We start from the raw sequence: 15,650 nt of genomic DNA on the forward strand, positions 1-15,650 counted from the left end.
ATACAAGCCTTGCCACAGACAGACAGGTTGACGATCTCTATTCATGATGTAACCTGTCACGGCTACCACTTTCACTTTCAGTTACTACAAAAGGTATTCTGATAGAAACATAGGTATTTTAATGTTCTATGGCAGATTCTCTTCCCCTCCTTTCTGAAAGCATATTGGACTATCGGGTGATATATCAGATCCCCATACTGGTGCAGCTCAGTAATGTGGGAAAAAAAAATCCTTCAACCTTGTTCTACATGAAGTCAAGAGCAATAGGGTTTGTCATCTGGAGTAATAAAAAGGTAATCCGTCTCCCTACCATACTGGGTGAATTAAGGAAAGCTTAGGAATTATGAGCAATAAAATCATGCTTCATGGAAAAGCCTTGGATTAGAGTTTTCTGGTGTTTATCAACTAAATTTTCCACCTGCTCACAGAAAATGAAATGAAGTTTGCTGTAATCAGAAGCATTTATCTACTGATCCCAAACAGGCAACAGAAGCAATAACAGCACAACAACAACAGCAAGGAAAAAAGAATGTGTTTTCAGTCAGGCAGTCACTCACTCACATAAAGCTAAACAGAGGGATGAGTCAATGGGGTGGTGGCCCTCCTGTGTCCACTTTCCCACCCACTGATCTCTCCCTGGGCTGGACTAACCTGCATGATCTGCTTCTTTTTACTGCATTACACCAGATTAGCACTTTCTCTCTCACTCAGACAGGCCAAAAAAAAACAAGCAAACAAATTCCATTTTAGAATAGGGGTAGTATGACGTGCAGGGAGTGGTCTGCCTGGGGTAGGGCTCTCATGGAGGGGGGGGGGGCTGCCACACCTCTCCCTCAGGCCCACTCACAGTGCACACTGGGCCTGGCCTGCCTTGGTTGACCAAACAACAACCTTCCTCCAATCAATCTTCCCTTTGCTCCTACCTCTCCTCTCTTCCATCTCGACCTCTCAATGTATGGTTTTTATCTTCTCCAACACACAAAAAGACACACACACACACACTCAACACATGCCCACCATCAAGGGGAAAAGATAGTATGCACTCTCAACAGTCTACATATAAACTTGAGGGAACACTCATTGTATTTTTTAAGCTGATTTTATTTTATTTTTCTTTCTTCTTGTTCTTTTCTTTCCTTTATAATAATTTACTATCACCTTTTTGTATGCTTTTTAACCCTCCAATATGGTCTGGTTATTCGGAGTATTGTTTAAAATTATATTTTGAAATGCATTTACAGAACACATTTCAAGAAGAAGAAATATTTCAATAAACAAAAAACAAAAAAAACACGTGCATACCTTGGAAAGGTTCTGCTTCGGAGCTCCTTTATGAAAACCTGACTGCCATTCTGAACTGGTTTGACATCTCCGCTTTGTCCAGTGTCCTGTTTATTCCAGGTCTTTTTCTTCTTCACTGAGGGAGCCCCAATAAAGACAATCAGTAAAGTGTTAATTATACAAAACAACACTCAAAGTATTTATCAACATGAGCACCTGTGCTGGACTTTTGGTTAAACCTCTAAGACACTGCATTCCATCAGAAGCTAAATAACAGCACAAATACACTGACATTTTACAAATGTACTCATTTATTTTTCGTTTCAGGCCCTCTCAGCTGTACTGATTAGGCATCTACACTGTAGGGTTAGGATACAAAAACACTATAGCCCACAATTACTGCAATATAAAATTTAAAATGACAGGAAAATGAGAAACTTTGTTAAACTGTGGATAAGGAACACTACTGGAGAGCACTCAACAGCCTATTACATGACAAAAATATGATTCCAATCATATGACAGTCTTAAGATCAGACAAATGTACAGCAGGTTGGTTAAGTTAGTGAATATGGCAGTATACTGTATGAGGGAGAAAGTTTGCGTGTCTGTAAAGAAAATGACAGTTCAGCAGCCACAGCATCTTAACAAAAGAGAGATTTTGTGAATAACAAATGGTAAAAAGACACTGATGGTGTGGGGGTACATTGGCTGGTTAAAATCCAGCGTACAGCAGACGGGGGCTGTGTACTGTAAACTCTGCTGAAAACTGATGCCAACCAAAACTGGAAATACTAACTTATTTCACCACCTGAAGCATTTCCAACTTGTAGAACATGAAGAATGCAAGAGTTTACAGTCACAAATTCAATGTCAAACTCTCCCCCTGGAACAAGCAGAGGCAGTCAGAGAAAAGCAACAAATCCTGCACTGTCAGCATTTTCTAGTGTTACGTCCGACGTCAAAAAAAGTTTATTTTTATATGATTTTTTTATTTGAATTGAATTCCTTTTTTGCAGTACATTCAATTTGTGGTCATTTTTCATGTTATGAATCTGCTTTATGGGAATTTTAAAGGAATTTTAAGCAAAACTGGACCCTTAAAGTAAACAAATATTGATTTGAATTAGATCGTGATATCTATTCTTAAATGAAAAAAATGCTATTGCATTATATTACTGGTCAGGAAAGGAAAATATTATGAAAGGTGTGGAAAAAATGGGCACTATAGCACATGTAAAAACTGCTGTTACTCTGCATTTAATCAGACTGTTTTTCATCCGCATAGATAATTTAAAATAATAAAAGTTTCAAATGTCAGGCCATTTCAGCCAATATAGATCTGGAAAGGAAAGTTTGGTGCAGAGCAGAGGTGGATAGTCCAGGTCCAGAAATCCAGACAAACATTTTGTTTTAGCCAACCAGCTGAGTGCTCTGCGCCTCTGACTCTTTATGCTTAACTGGTTGGTTGAAACAAAATCTTGGTCTGGATTTTCACCTCAGGAAACAGAATTAACCAAAATTAGCAGCAGAACATAACCTAAAACAATATAAGAGGAGTATGATACAAATGCATCGAAAAGCAGTTAGTTATTAATGCTCAGAAAGAGTGATTTCTGTGATGGTGGATTCCGCTCTATGAACTTACAGGTGGACTTGCCATGCAGAGTCTCACAGTTGGGACAGTGGTAGATATCAATATCAGCAGCCTCATCCTCATCCACCCCAACACAGCTGAAAGAGACAAAAATTAGCTTAATAAATATACTCCATCAAGGTGTGCCTATAGCATTCTTCCAACATTAGCTGACTTACTGTTGTGTAAAATGCATAAAATAACAATTAGCATTTGTACAATAAAAAATTTTTTTAAAAATCAGGCAAATTTAAATGTAATGTTCTCTCTGCCAAGGGAGCTATAACATTTGTTCAGCAAAGCCCACTCAGTATACGGACAAAAAAAAAAAAAACATAAGATTTTTCTCTCCTGCGTAAACAGGGTAATCCAAGTTTTATGTTGGCCTACACGAGTAGCACCGAAATAAAAACCATGTGTTTATAATATCAGCAGAATTTAGCAGAGATAAATATTTGCAAGGTAAGTTTCAGATTTAAAAAAGGCACTAATGTTTTAGTCCCATGGAAGTATGAAATGATGATTGGAGCCTAAAATCTGCACTTACCACGAGCTGCATGGACAACTAGCTCATTAACTCTGACACTGACCACAGTTGAGATCTCACATTTAGAGGGAAGGGGGCATTTTTTTCCCCTAACTAGGAAAATTTTGGTCCTGTTTCTGCTTCTTCCATATTCCATATATATATATATATATATATATATATATATATATATATATATATATATATATATATATATATGTCACCCATATTATGAACCATTAAGCATGCAAAAAATAATAACGTAATGTCACACATTCTTATCGAGTGCTTTCAGGCAACTGCGTTGTAGAAGGAAATATATAAAAATGTATTGAATATGCATTTCATGACTTGATTTAAAACCAAGATTTCTAAAAAGCAAGCGGTGTTTTTTAACTAAACAGTTAAAAGAAAATGCAACATTAGTAGGGGTTTTCATTAGAGAAAATTATATCCATATAATTATCACTTACAAGTTATTGTACGATATATACGCGAATAATAGCAAAAATGTATTTCGAAGGGATATTTTTCACCCCCAAAGTACCAGCTACAGTATTTTAACAAACTGGGGTTGAATGGCACCTACTGCAGTATCAATACAAAGGAACAACCACATTAACTCCTTCTTAGAAGGTAACAGTACTTTATCAGTTCAGTATCAGACCCGGTTCAGCCAATGAGGGTGAGCTCCACATTGCAGAATGAAAGGCCACGATATGGATATTCCCTCCCTTTTCCCAAAGTTCTCATATAAAGACTTCATGTGTATTTCTGAGGCAGCTTGCACAGTGCCGGCGTATGTGACTCAAAAGTGCCTTTGACCCACCCAGCACATACAGAAAAATGCTCTGGCAATTCTCACAGCTGCAGCTGCAGTCATAAACAAAAAGCAAAACGAGATTCCTGCCATTTGGGGCAGCCGATCCCCAATGCGGAGCCCTGCGCGGGACACACAGGCCGAGGAGCTTCCCGAAGCGTGGGGTTCACTCTAGGGCGCCGCGACAAACTTGTCAACATCATGAATAAACCTCTTTCAAAGAGAAGAGTTGGGTTATGCCGTCATCTGCAGCATGAATCGCTCAGCTGACACAGGTGGTTAGTGGGTAGTTTTATCAGCTCACACCTCCAAGGTTGTGGGAATATGCCCCCCCCATCTGTCTGCATGTGCGTAGTTTCATATTCTTCTTATACTGAATTAGGTTTCAGTATACTGTATACATTTCTTCACTTATAGACACAGCCAAAAGTACTGGTGCTCTTCCACTATTTAAAAAAGAAAAAGCTGAAACTGACAAGAGTAATTCACATCCAACATTCATTATTCAACAGAGCGTATACTTTGCTTTGATTTATAACAACATTTTTTTTTTATTAAAACGAATTAAAAAAAAAATCAACAAAATTATTGTGACCTCTAACCTAATATTTTGTAGCATACCCTCTTGAGGCAGTAATTGCATTCAGGTACTTTCCGTAGCTTTGTATGAGAATTCCACACTTCTTCACTGGTAATCGGACCCTCTCCTCTTGAGCATACTACACTAGTCCTCTTATGTTTGAAGAGTTCCTTCTCCCAACTGCGAGTTCTAGCTCTTTCCATAGATGTTCAGTTGAACCATACAGCTGCTGTGACTTAAACCTCTAATTATGTTTCATCTGTCCAAATGACAGTCTCTGAACTGCGGCTTATCAACATGAATCAACACTAGTCAGGCTATTTTTTGTGTCAGTGTTTCAGAAATAGTCTTCCCGGATCTTCTACAATGACACAGCCGAGTGAGCACTTTCTCCATTCAAATAAGCTAAGTGACTGATTATAAAACTGAAGACACCTGTGAGACACCACTTCAAATATCACTGCAATCCATTTCTTTGTTAGGAGTCCCAATAATTTTGTCCATGCCATTTTGCACTTATTTACAATAATCAATCATAAATTTATAAATCATAAATTTAGTCATAAATCAAAATATCTGCTCTGTGGAAAAAGGAGTAAGCATTGGTGGATGCCAATTACATTTGTTAGTTTCAAATTATTTCACTGAAAATTCTCATTCTTTTTTTAGAAAGTAGACGGGTACCAGTACTTTTGGCCAGGTCTGTATGAGTTCTCTTTGTGTGTCAATGAATGTAAAGCAGAAACTTTATAAAGTACTAAAACACCAGCTCATTGTTCATCTTTCTTAATTTGATGGGTGTTTCTGCAATTAGTAAAACTGACATCCCTTGTCATGAACATTATATTCTCATTAAAACCCACTCATGCTCAATTAACCTCCAACTTCAACATCCACCACATATGACTCATGGCCTACATCCATAACAGTAATGTCTTTAATGGACAGAGTCTCTAGTACGGCAGCTTTACCCCAATGTGGGGAGTTGGGAACTGGTTCATAACATTTCTTGTATTCAAACTAATATTCATTGGAACAGGGGTGTCAAACTCCAGTCCTTGTGGGCCGGAACCCTGCACAGTTTTTGGTTTCCCCTCATTTAACACACCTGGTTCAACTCCTTGTGCTAATTACCACACAGCTCTTGAGCTGAATCATTTGTGGTGGAACAGGGAAAGAACTAAGCTACACAGGGCTCCGGCTCCCCAGGACTGGAGTTTGACACCCCTGCATTACAATATCACAATATGAGCCTCCAAGCATGCAATGTGTAGGCAGCCAGTCCGTTTGTTTCTTTTTTGTAATTATATCTTGGTTAATAACACTAGACTCATAAATGACTGACATAGGAGAGACTCCTGGAAATTTCTCTTCTCTGGCGAGAGACCCTGTGAGTTTTGAATTAGTTGATCATGACTTGTTAGTGTTTCACAAAGCAGTTTCACTCTATGATAATATGATCTTTCATTCTATGTTAATTCAACAACAGGCCTTTGCATTACCATTTCTGATTTTTATTAAATTTGGCGTGTGAATTACACATACATTCCAGAGCTCAGATTTTTTTTTTCTTATGCACTGTAACTTTTTTAACTTAACTGTACCATAAGTTTATTTTTTCAAGGTCAAAGTTCATCACACAAACTTTTTCGTACATTTGGTCATTAAAAAAAAAAAAAAACCTGCCGTAACAAGTCACAATTTCTTATAATACATATGGATGCTTACTACTTGTATATAAAATAATCACCTGTTACTTGGTCTGCTGGTTACAATTTTTTAACTTACAGTAACTGGGAAGAAAGTAGATTTTACCTGCTTTCAAAAAAAAAGTAGTTATTCAAATGGGTGAAGGAATTACAGTATGATGCTCTGAAGTTCACTGAAAATCGCTGAAACAATCACACTAATTTCACTGTCTTTTAGTCTGCTTATTTCTTAAAAATAACCTAAAGTGGACGGGAAGTGTACCTAAAGTCTAGACAATGTGCGTAAAGTGTTTTCAGACAATTTTCCCTTTGTCTTGCTACATGAAGTCCAGGCGTAACATTGGCTAGGTTTGCAGGCCATATGACACCCATTTATTGTCTCCTGGTAGAGAGAAGAGGCGATCCCAGCCACAGTTTCTGGTTCATTAGTGACACCCCATGATCACACCACCACATTCTATGCTTTCCAGCAAATCCTCATTCATAAGCTGATCTACACAAGCACAGATATGAAAATACCCATAACCCACCTGGTCAGCACATGCTGAAAATTCTTCAAATAACAGTATCGTAATAACTTAAATCTATTTTTGTACTGACATTTGAATTATATGCCCCTCCTAATTTAACTTAATTAATGCACATAGTCTGAAAGAATTAGACAGCAGCATGCAACTCAAAATCTGAAATGACCGACATGCCACTGCAACAATTTGATTGGCGTACGCATCAAGCTTGTGCTGGTATATATGCGGTCTGCACAAGGCCTTGGTATCTGTAGGAAATCATAAAGAAGAAGATGTTTTCCCTGGAAAGTAAATGTTTGTGACCTGTCAAACACTTTTCCTCATCATCCAACTCCACAGACAACACAGTATGTCTATAGATAGATGGAGACAAGCTACCAACTGGCCCTGAAACCTGGTTAACAGACCCTGACACCTGCACAGGCAAACAGGCATACGATGCAGTGCAGGGGGAACTGAAATGGCAATCAGGGACATGCGCTCTACTGCTGCAGGAATCGCCACAGGTAGACGCCATGGAACAAATTGGAGTTGGATCATGTAGGGAGATATTTTAAGAATAGCACAGAATTTGAGTTAAATCTGTTCATGCTGCAGTATTTAATTCAGCTTCAATTTGGAAGTGTTAGTTTTGTCAGTTCTAAATAAGACCATATGCCCCCAACCTCACTGATAACTCCACACTGAGATCTGACTTGTGCTTTTTATATTCGAATCCCCCTGTATTTGCCATTTAAAAAACTGCTACTACAGAGCACGTTTAGGCGTTTTACAGGACATTACAACTCAGGGCGTTTTACAGTACATTACAATGCTTTGTTTTGTCAGTTCAATTGTTTCAACTGAAATTATGTATACAATTACACTAGTGTTTATATTAGGCCTATGCCATCCATCTGATATTCTTCATGTTAACAACGTCTCAGCACAGCCAGAATGAACGCATAAAACATTACGCTTACATGCGAAAATCAGCAAAGCACTGAAAGTAAGCTGTATGAAATAAAGCTACAAACCCGAACAACAGCGACTTACTCACCGGACTGGCTGTATTTACATGATACAAGACCCATTCCGCGGTTCTAAAAAAATGATATATAAAGACACGTACACGTAAAACCAAGTCACTGTAACTTTCACTCTATTACAACGATCAAAATGTACAAAAGCTTTAGGATTCCGGAGCAATGCCTATATCGTATTTACATAATGTATCATAATGTCCTCAGGAACACAGGGCAGAAACACAGCACTATTCCTGAAAACAGACAATTCACTCCATTAAACATTCCATTAAAATCAGGTACTGAACAATCACCAGGCGTCGCCTCTAAACGCTCCGATTTTGTAGTGAATCCGAATTCATTATATTACGCGCGTAAATCTGATAAGTAAATTAAACCAGGAAAGCGGTGGATCTTTCGGATAAAATCGTTTGCTTGCATTAAAAGTACTAGTCTTTTGATATTTATTGCGAATTATGATACTATATCACTTATTTATCACATCGTATGTTATACATACTATAAATCACAGGCAAAGTTCCACCGGTGCAAGAACAACTTCAATTCAGCGGCTTTCCCTACGAAAACAACATGAATTCACCAGCACTCCCCTGAATAATACAAAGAAATGTAACGGCATGTACAAAACACCCATTAACTATACGAATCTTGTGAAATCCCTTGCAATTTTGTTTTCTTAATGCTAGTTGATTTGCTTTGTTTCGAGCGCGATAAAAAAACAAGTATGTAAAACAGTTTTATAGAATTTACCAATCTATAAAATAATCGCCTGATCACTGTGACATTTATGTCACAATTTATGGATTTTGAAAATGGGAATAATATCCATGCTTCCCGGGTGTCTGGCACAAAAAGGTACCGAGGCTTCCCCATCACTTCAGTGTTGCAACGGCGCGACAATAAAAAGGTTAACAGTAAAAGATAAGCAATGAAACACAAGCAATGATCCTAATTCAGCAATACATCTCCGATTAAACATTTTTAGCTATCCATAATATTAGCGTATTAAATAAATCGGTTAATCTAAACATAATGTAAACTCCGCCTTTTTTTCAAGCGGCCTCGCTTTTGCTATTTCAGATGCAAAGCAAAGCGACTGGTAAAGGTCAAAACTTAAAAAAAAAAAAACCACGAACTGCAAACAAAACAAAATATGCAATCATGCTTTTACCTGCCGTGGAACCAGTCCTTGCAGGCGTCACATTCAATCATAAACCGGGTCACGTCGTACGGTAATCTGCAGATGCAATAAACGGGTACGGTCGCCATGTTGGATCAATTCACAACAACGCCGGAGAAAGAGGCAGCACGATTCCTCCTGGAACCAGTTTACAATCAGAAAACCCTAAGAACCGCACTTGGTATCGAACCATTAAAATTACACTGACATTCAGTAACAAAAAAATGTTTTTTTTTCTTTCCCCCTGTAAGTCTTCCAAGTCTTGAGCGCAGTCTTGACAAAATGTTGAACTAATTGTATTTCCTGAAGTGCATTGTTGTGTGCATGCCCCCTGGTGACACTACAGTATTCAAACGTTGGTAAACTGTAAGAAAAAATGTATCCCTTCATTGTAATGCTGTTACGTCAGCTGGTAGCACTGTATCCACGTCAAATCATATTAGTAGTTTTCATTAATACAAGATCGTTTAACATGTATTATGTATCCTGTAACATTCAAGCAAGTTAACTGGAATTAAACATGAAACTTTAAAATCCTCAAGGATTTTACCTCGGAGGATGTTTCTTGACGTGTTATTCACCTCCCTACACAAAACAATAAAATAAAAATAAAATGACAATAATAATATATCTATCATAATTATTGTCAGTCTGCCCATTTTAATGTTAAAAACTCCTCTCAACTGTGACATTTCGTTACAACATTCTATTTTGGCACACTTAAGACCCTTGTTTTGAAGAAATATGCAAATTTATTTAAACAGACGTTTCATATCACTGCACAACTATCCAAACTACATTTCTACTGGGACAGGAAGTGTTAACTGTTTCATGTAAATCTCAAAACCTGTCCCTGCAGTTCCTTTTTTCTAAAAGGAGTTTTTTTTTTTTTTTTTTTTAGATGAACGTTATACTTCACATATATATTAATTACAATTTGAATAACCAATAAGAAAAATAAGACGTCTTGCATTATGGCACCAAAGCAGAGGAGGTAATCAATGATGTCCATGATGTTTCTGCTGGTTGAGGCAGCAAAGTAGCACCAGGACCCAGGAAGCACGTGTAAAAGTCTTTATTACACATGAGAATACAGCCTCAGAATGGAAATCATGAAAATTAAATCGAAACCATAAAGTGAATAAACGATACCTATCTAGGCAAAGTGAAACTACAATTAAAAGCTTTGTGGATATTAGTAAAGGAGTTTGAATTTGAATAAAACCATTAGCTTGCATTTTGTAATTCATATTTCAATCTAGTGAAGGAATTCATTGCACTTAAGATGTACTGTACTGTATGTAAAGCAGTTTAATAAATGAGATGCTGCAGTTTTTTTCTAAAACAGTAGTTTCTAAATTTTGTTCAAAAATGTCATTATTATACATATTATAGTACATCATCGTACCATAAGCCCAAACATCTTTAAAAGGCTTTTTGAAAATCAATTTGCAGAAATGGTATTTGTCCACTGGCTTAAATCATGATCCAAGGTGACAGATACTGTGATGTAGAGCTGGTACATCTCACAACCTTAAAAGAGTATCAGATTTTTTTTTTGACCTGACAGCATGGTGTCCTAGTCTGCTGATCTTCTCACAGTGATCAAGTCTCTCTATTAAAGTCTTGTCACAGAGATACAATTACTTGCTTGGTGTAGACATTCTGCACAACAGGAAAGCCCTCCGCGGTACCAAGCATACACCACCTCCTACGGCAGATGGTCTCTTACTTCTTCTTCTGTGACCCTTTCAGAAACACAACCAAGTCTGTATATGAACAGCATGTCAATACTGAAGGCACAGAACTGCACCTCAAACTTTTGTTTAATTATAATGATAGTAGTTTTTGTTCTACTGATTTGGGAGAAAAGTTATCAGCCTTGACCATTCTAGCATATCAACTGTCACAATGTTTTCCCTGGTTGAAGAATTCCATAATAATAATAATAATAATAATATTAATGAAACAACATCAACAATAATATAGTATTATAATTATTATTACCAATATCTTTATTATTTTTTATCAATAAGGCCAGTCACTCACCTACATCACCCCAGTATTTGTGGCTAAGCTTCTCCCCCAGCAGGTAGAGGGGAGCCATGAAGAGTGCAGAGGCAGCAAAGAAGAGAACCATCTTCACAGGGCTTAGATGGGCCAGAATGGGATATACCCAAATCCCCGATGCCTGGTGCACCCATAAGATCCTGCCAGAGTTTTCAAAGAAGAGGGCTCTGTGCTACCATTACGCAACTGAATGATTAATACATATTCTGATACAGAAAGATACACAGATATGAAGCATTTTGTAGAAATCTAATGAAAGTTTACAGTAAATTTAACAGCTTTCGATGAGGTTCCATTGTAATCAGCTTATTTGTAGCACAAATGATGTGAGAATGCCAACGCCTTTAATTAATAGAGGAGAGATTACCAGGCCAAGTAGAGAGCAGAAAAGAGTGCCAGGCCCATAAGACCTTTCATTCTTCTGGGATATTGATGAGGTTGAAGGTACAGCTCTATCAAAAGGAGGAGCATGATGACTGTGTGCTATGGACACAAAAAAGCACCCAGTTTATTCATCTGAACTAAAACCAAAATTAGGCATAGCATGCATATTACATGCAGTACGTATTGTGGGGTAAGATAACATATTTTATTGATCTTATGGAGAATTTCTGAAATGCAGCAGAGAGATACATAAAATGCACAGATACAAACACATAGTGCAAAAGAGACAAAGTGCAAACAAATATGTTGAAACCCTTCTTGTTACAGAAATAACATTGGCACAGGCTAAATGCTACGTACGACAGTGCTGTTATTGTATTGCAAAACTTACCATTGCATGATTGAGCCACAGAGGAATAATGCTGTCTATATGTTTAGGATAAACCAGTTCCCGGTCAATGGCATATAGGAACCAAAAAGAGATAAATACAAACTGAGGAAACAGCAAAAATAAAACCATATTAATCAGTAATCTGTAGAGATGTGTGACATCAGGCATTCAAGCATGCAGAAAACATAAAAGGTATTGAAGAAAACTCACCGTCCCAACTGGGAACACAAACACAGTGAAGAAGATATCTTGTGTTTTAATGAGAAATTTTGGACATCTGCCGTGAGGGGCATAAAATAGTTGATGGATCATATCAATCAAACAACAAAGTCCAAAAAACAATGCCTGCATAACCTATAGAAGAAGAATGTATTAGACATATTGATACGTTTTTGTTTGATTTACATAAATGGAATTTAGCTTTACTGTATATGTCTACAAGGAAACATGAAAAAACGTGAAGACTACGCACCCGATTTTAATACGGTATTTTTAATACGGCAAAAATGAAATCCTTCACAGACACGTAAAGATCTTGCTTTGGTGCTACACTTATTGTGAATCAACAAATACAAACCTATCCCACAACAATACACTGTGTTAGAGTTAAATATGGGCCTAACTTAAACATTGCATAAATAAGCTTGAACTTAATACGTCTTAAATACGAGCTCGAAGAAGTAAACTAAACCGATGGCTAATTAAATTACGTAAATTACAACTTGCACTTTACAGATATACCGTCTAGTTGTCCTTTAGTACAGCATAAAGGAACACGTTGTTAAATAACATCGTCTAGCTGCTGTAAATGTTTATACTTTAACAACGGATGTTGTCGCTTATTGAAGATAAACCTAAAACAGCTTCACCTGCTATTAAATTGTAATCGTTTATGCAAGGTTAAACGTGCAATCCTAGTTAAAACGATCAACTAGTTATGCTGCTAACTTGTACCTATCGATGAATAATGAAGCCTTACAAGATTGATGAAAGTTAAATATTTCCATCGTCCTCCGTATGAGTTGACCCCGGGATGCCGCTTGGTAATTGCGAGAGAGCAGTTTCTATTAACTACATAAACAGCCCATACAAATACCATTAAATGAATAAAAGCCCGCCACCTCGGAGGCACTGTAACGGCAGCCATTTTCCAAGTTCGCGGAAGACGGTGACGTCACAAACACGACTACCTTACCTTCTAAAAATTATGACAGGGTTTTCCTTGTTAATATTTTATAACACGATTATCCTTTGTCACCGTCACTACCTTTTGCTGTCCTGCATATAGAAACACGGAATACTGCCTTTTGTACCTGCTGTTTTAGACTTCTCAGTGGGGTGTGAAAGGACCACTTGTGATAATTTAGAAATATATTACTTCCATATCACATCATATCTAAGTGTTGGAGGTTGATGAAGTAATATATGTGCTGGGAGGGATTTGTCATTGGGGCAACAGAACTGGATCGATTCACTGACCAGGGATAGGAAGTGGGGGGCATTGCTGTTTCTAGATTATCTTAACTTGGAACTTTGAACTTCGAACAACTAAGATGCTGTTTTCCTCGCTCCTCTACTCATAGGAAATCATATGAGAATGTTTAACTACTTTTAATAGCGTTTGCTGCCACATTTTACCGATTTTATTGTTTTAGTGGTTTTTATCTGAGAAGAACTAAATTTACATTATTGAGAACCACTAAAGCAAGGTTTTCCAAATGACGGACAGCAGGCCACCTGAAGCTGCCTCTGCCACCCCCGACTGCCAAAACCGCCGGGCACTTTTACTGAGAGTTCCCCAAAACCTGGATATTAATCCACACACTGAATAATGTCTGTATTTTCTCCTATCTACTTTATCCAGCTGCACTCTTGATCCTCTTCCCACAAAGTTTTTAAAACATGTTCTAAGTTCGTTGTTGGCAAATGTTCTGAATGTTGTTAATCTTTCTTTGAAATAAGGATTTTTTTGTCTTAAAAACCGATATTGTTAAGTGTTTGATGGAGAAAACAATCTTGGTGGTAATGTACATACTTAGTAATTATAAGATAATTTGTAACATTCCATTTCTTGGTAAAATAATTGAGAAAATTGTGTCTATTCAGCTGATTGATTATTTAACACTAATAATCTCTATGAAGTGAGTCAATCTGAATTTTGGACAGGTCACGGTACTGAAACAGCTTTTCCCAAAGTGTTAAATGATTTAAAACTAAACAGAGACTCGGGTAACCACGCCATTCTTGTTCTTCTAGATCAGTGTTTCTCAAACCAGTCCTTGGGAACCTCCAGATGTTCCATGTTTTCGCTCCATCCCAACTCTCAGGGAATTGGGGAGAGTACAAACGTGGACTGCTGGGGGCTCCCGAGGACTGGTTTGAGAAATGCTGATCAAGATCTCAATGCTGCCTTTGTTACTATAGACATTGAGATTGAGATAGATTCTGCTGAACTGGCTGTACACCTGGATTAGCCTTTCTGCTACAGGCTTAAACTGGCTCAGATCATATCTAAGTGGGCGTGAATACTGTGTTGCATTTCGTACCTATGTCTCCAAACTTCAAAGTCTTACATGCGGAGTCCCCCAAAATTCAATTTTAGGCCCTACATTATTTAACCTTTATATGCTACCACTTTCAAGTGTAAGAAATAAACATAAACTCAGCTTTCATCAGTATGCAGATGACACACAGTTTTCTCTGCCTTCAGCTCCAGATGCACATGGCTCTATCTGCTTCCTGTTTGAATGCATAGATGAAATAAACCTGTGGGTGTCACAAAACTTTATGAAACGAACAAGGAAAAAAACATAGATTCTTGTTATTGGAAATTAAGGACAGAGGAGGGATATACTGGTGTACTTGGAATCAGTGTCTCTGAAGACTCCTGGGAGTCCATTTCAATGGTGACCTTAGCTTAGCAGCCATATCAGCAATGTCTGCAAAACAGCAGACTGTCACACTCATAATATCGCCATAGTCTGGGGTGTGTTATCATATGTTGCATATCTAGACTACCTAAGAAATCTATTTCAAACCTACACCGGGTCCAGAATGCCGCTGTTAGAATGCAAACACGCATCAGACACAGGGATCACATCACACCTACTCTTAAATCCCTGCACTGGCTTCTGTGTCTTTTAGGACTGATTTTAAAGTCCTTTTGCTAATTTTTAAATGTTTACATAGACGTCTTATCTGTAGATACGACATGACTGTAAATTACGTCCCAGGCAGATGTCTCAGATCATCTGAGGGAGACTAACTGATTATTCCTAAAACGCCGCTGAGGAGGGAGGGGGCAGCTTTTAGTCACTATGGTCACAAAGTCTGGAAAACCTGAGAGCTACTGAATCTCTTAGTACTTCCAAAACCTGGCCGAAAGCGCATCTGTTCACCATTGCATATAATAATCTGCAATAATAGATTATTTTATGAATTTATTTCATGGACGTATTATAATCAGTTACTTTATAGATTTATTTCTGAGAATATGTGGGGTCACTTCCCAGAAGAGGTAGG

At 37.7% G+C, this 15,650-nt stretch overlaps 2 protein-coding genes across 3 annotated transcripts in view; both read right to left on the minus strand.

The window, feature by feature from the left end:
* Window positions 1-9,659, minus strand: part of LOC125744373 (lysine-specific demethylase phf2-like) — a 26,690-nt gene extending 17,031 nt beyond the window's left edge. For both annotated transcript variants that reach the window (XM_049016112.1, XM_049016111.1), the window contains exons 1-3: window positions 9,275-9,659; window positions 2,929-3,014; window positions 1,303-1,417 (exon numbers count right to left, since the gene is read on the minus strand). In XM_049016112.1, the coding sequence (XP_048872069.1) occupies window positions 1,303-1,417; window positions 2,929-3,014; window positions 9,275-9,372 (299 nt within the window). In that variant the 5' untranslated portion in view covers window positions 9,373-9,659. The remainder of the gene's footprint in view (window positions 1-1,302; window positions 1,418-2,928; window positions 3,015-9,274) is intronic.
* A 683-nt stretch (window positions 9,660-10,342) lies between these two features.
* Window positions 10,343-13,290, minus strand: adtrp1 (androgen dependent TFPI regulating protein 1). The gene is made up of 6 exons (XM_049017901.1): window positions 13,108-13,290; window positions 12,339-12,482; window positions 12,129-12,230; window positions 11,721-11,836; window positions 11,333-11,493; window positions 10,343-11,031 (listed from the first exon to the last, which is right to left on the minus strand). Exons 1-6 carry the CDS (start codon window positions 13,273-13,275, stop codon window positions 11,012-11,014), a joined length of 711 nt encoding a protein of 236 aa, XP_048873858.1. The 5' UTR covers window positions 13,276-13,290; the 3' UTR covers window positions 10,343-11,011.
* Window positions 13,291-15,650: the final 2,360 nt, after the last annotated feature.

This window comes from Brienomyrus brachyistius, chromosome 6, assembly GCF_023856365.1.
Source record: "Brienomyrus brachyistius isolate T26 chromosome 6, BBRACH_0.4, whole genome shotgun sequence".
Taxonomy (NCBI): Eukaryota; Metazoa; Chordata; class Actinopteri; order Osteoglossiformes; family Mormyridae; genus Brienomyrus; species Brienomyrus brachyistius.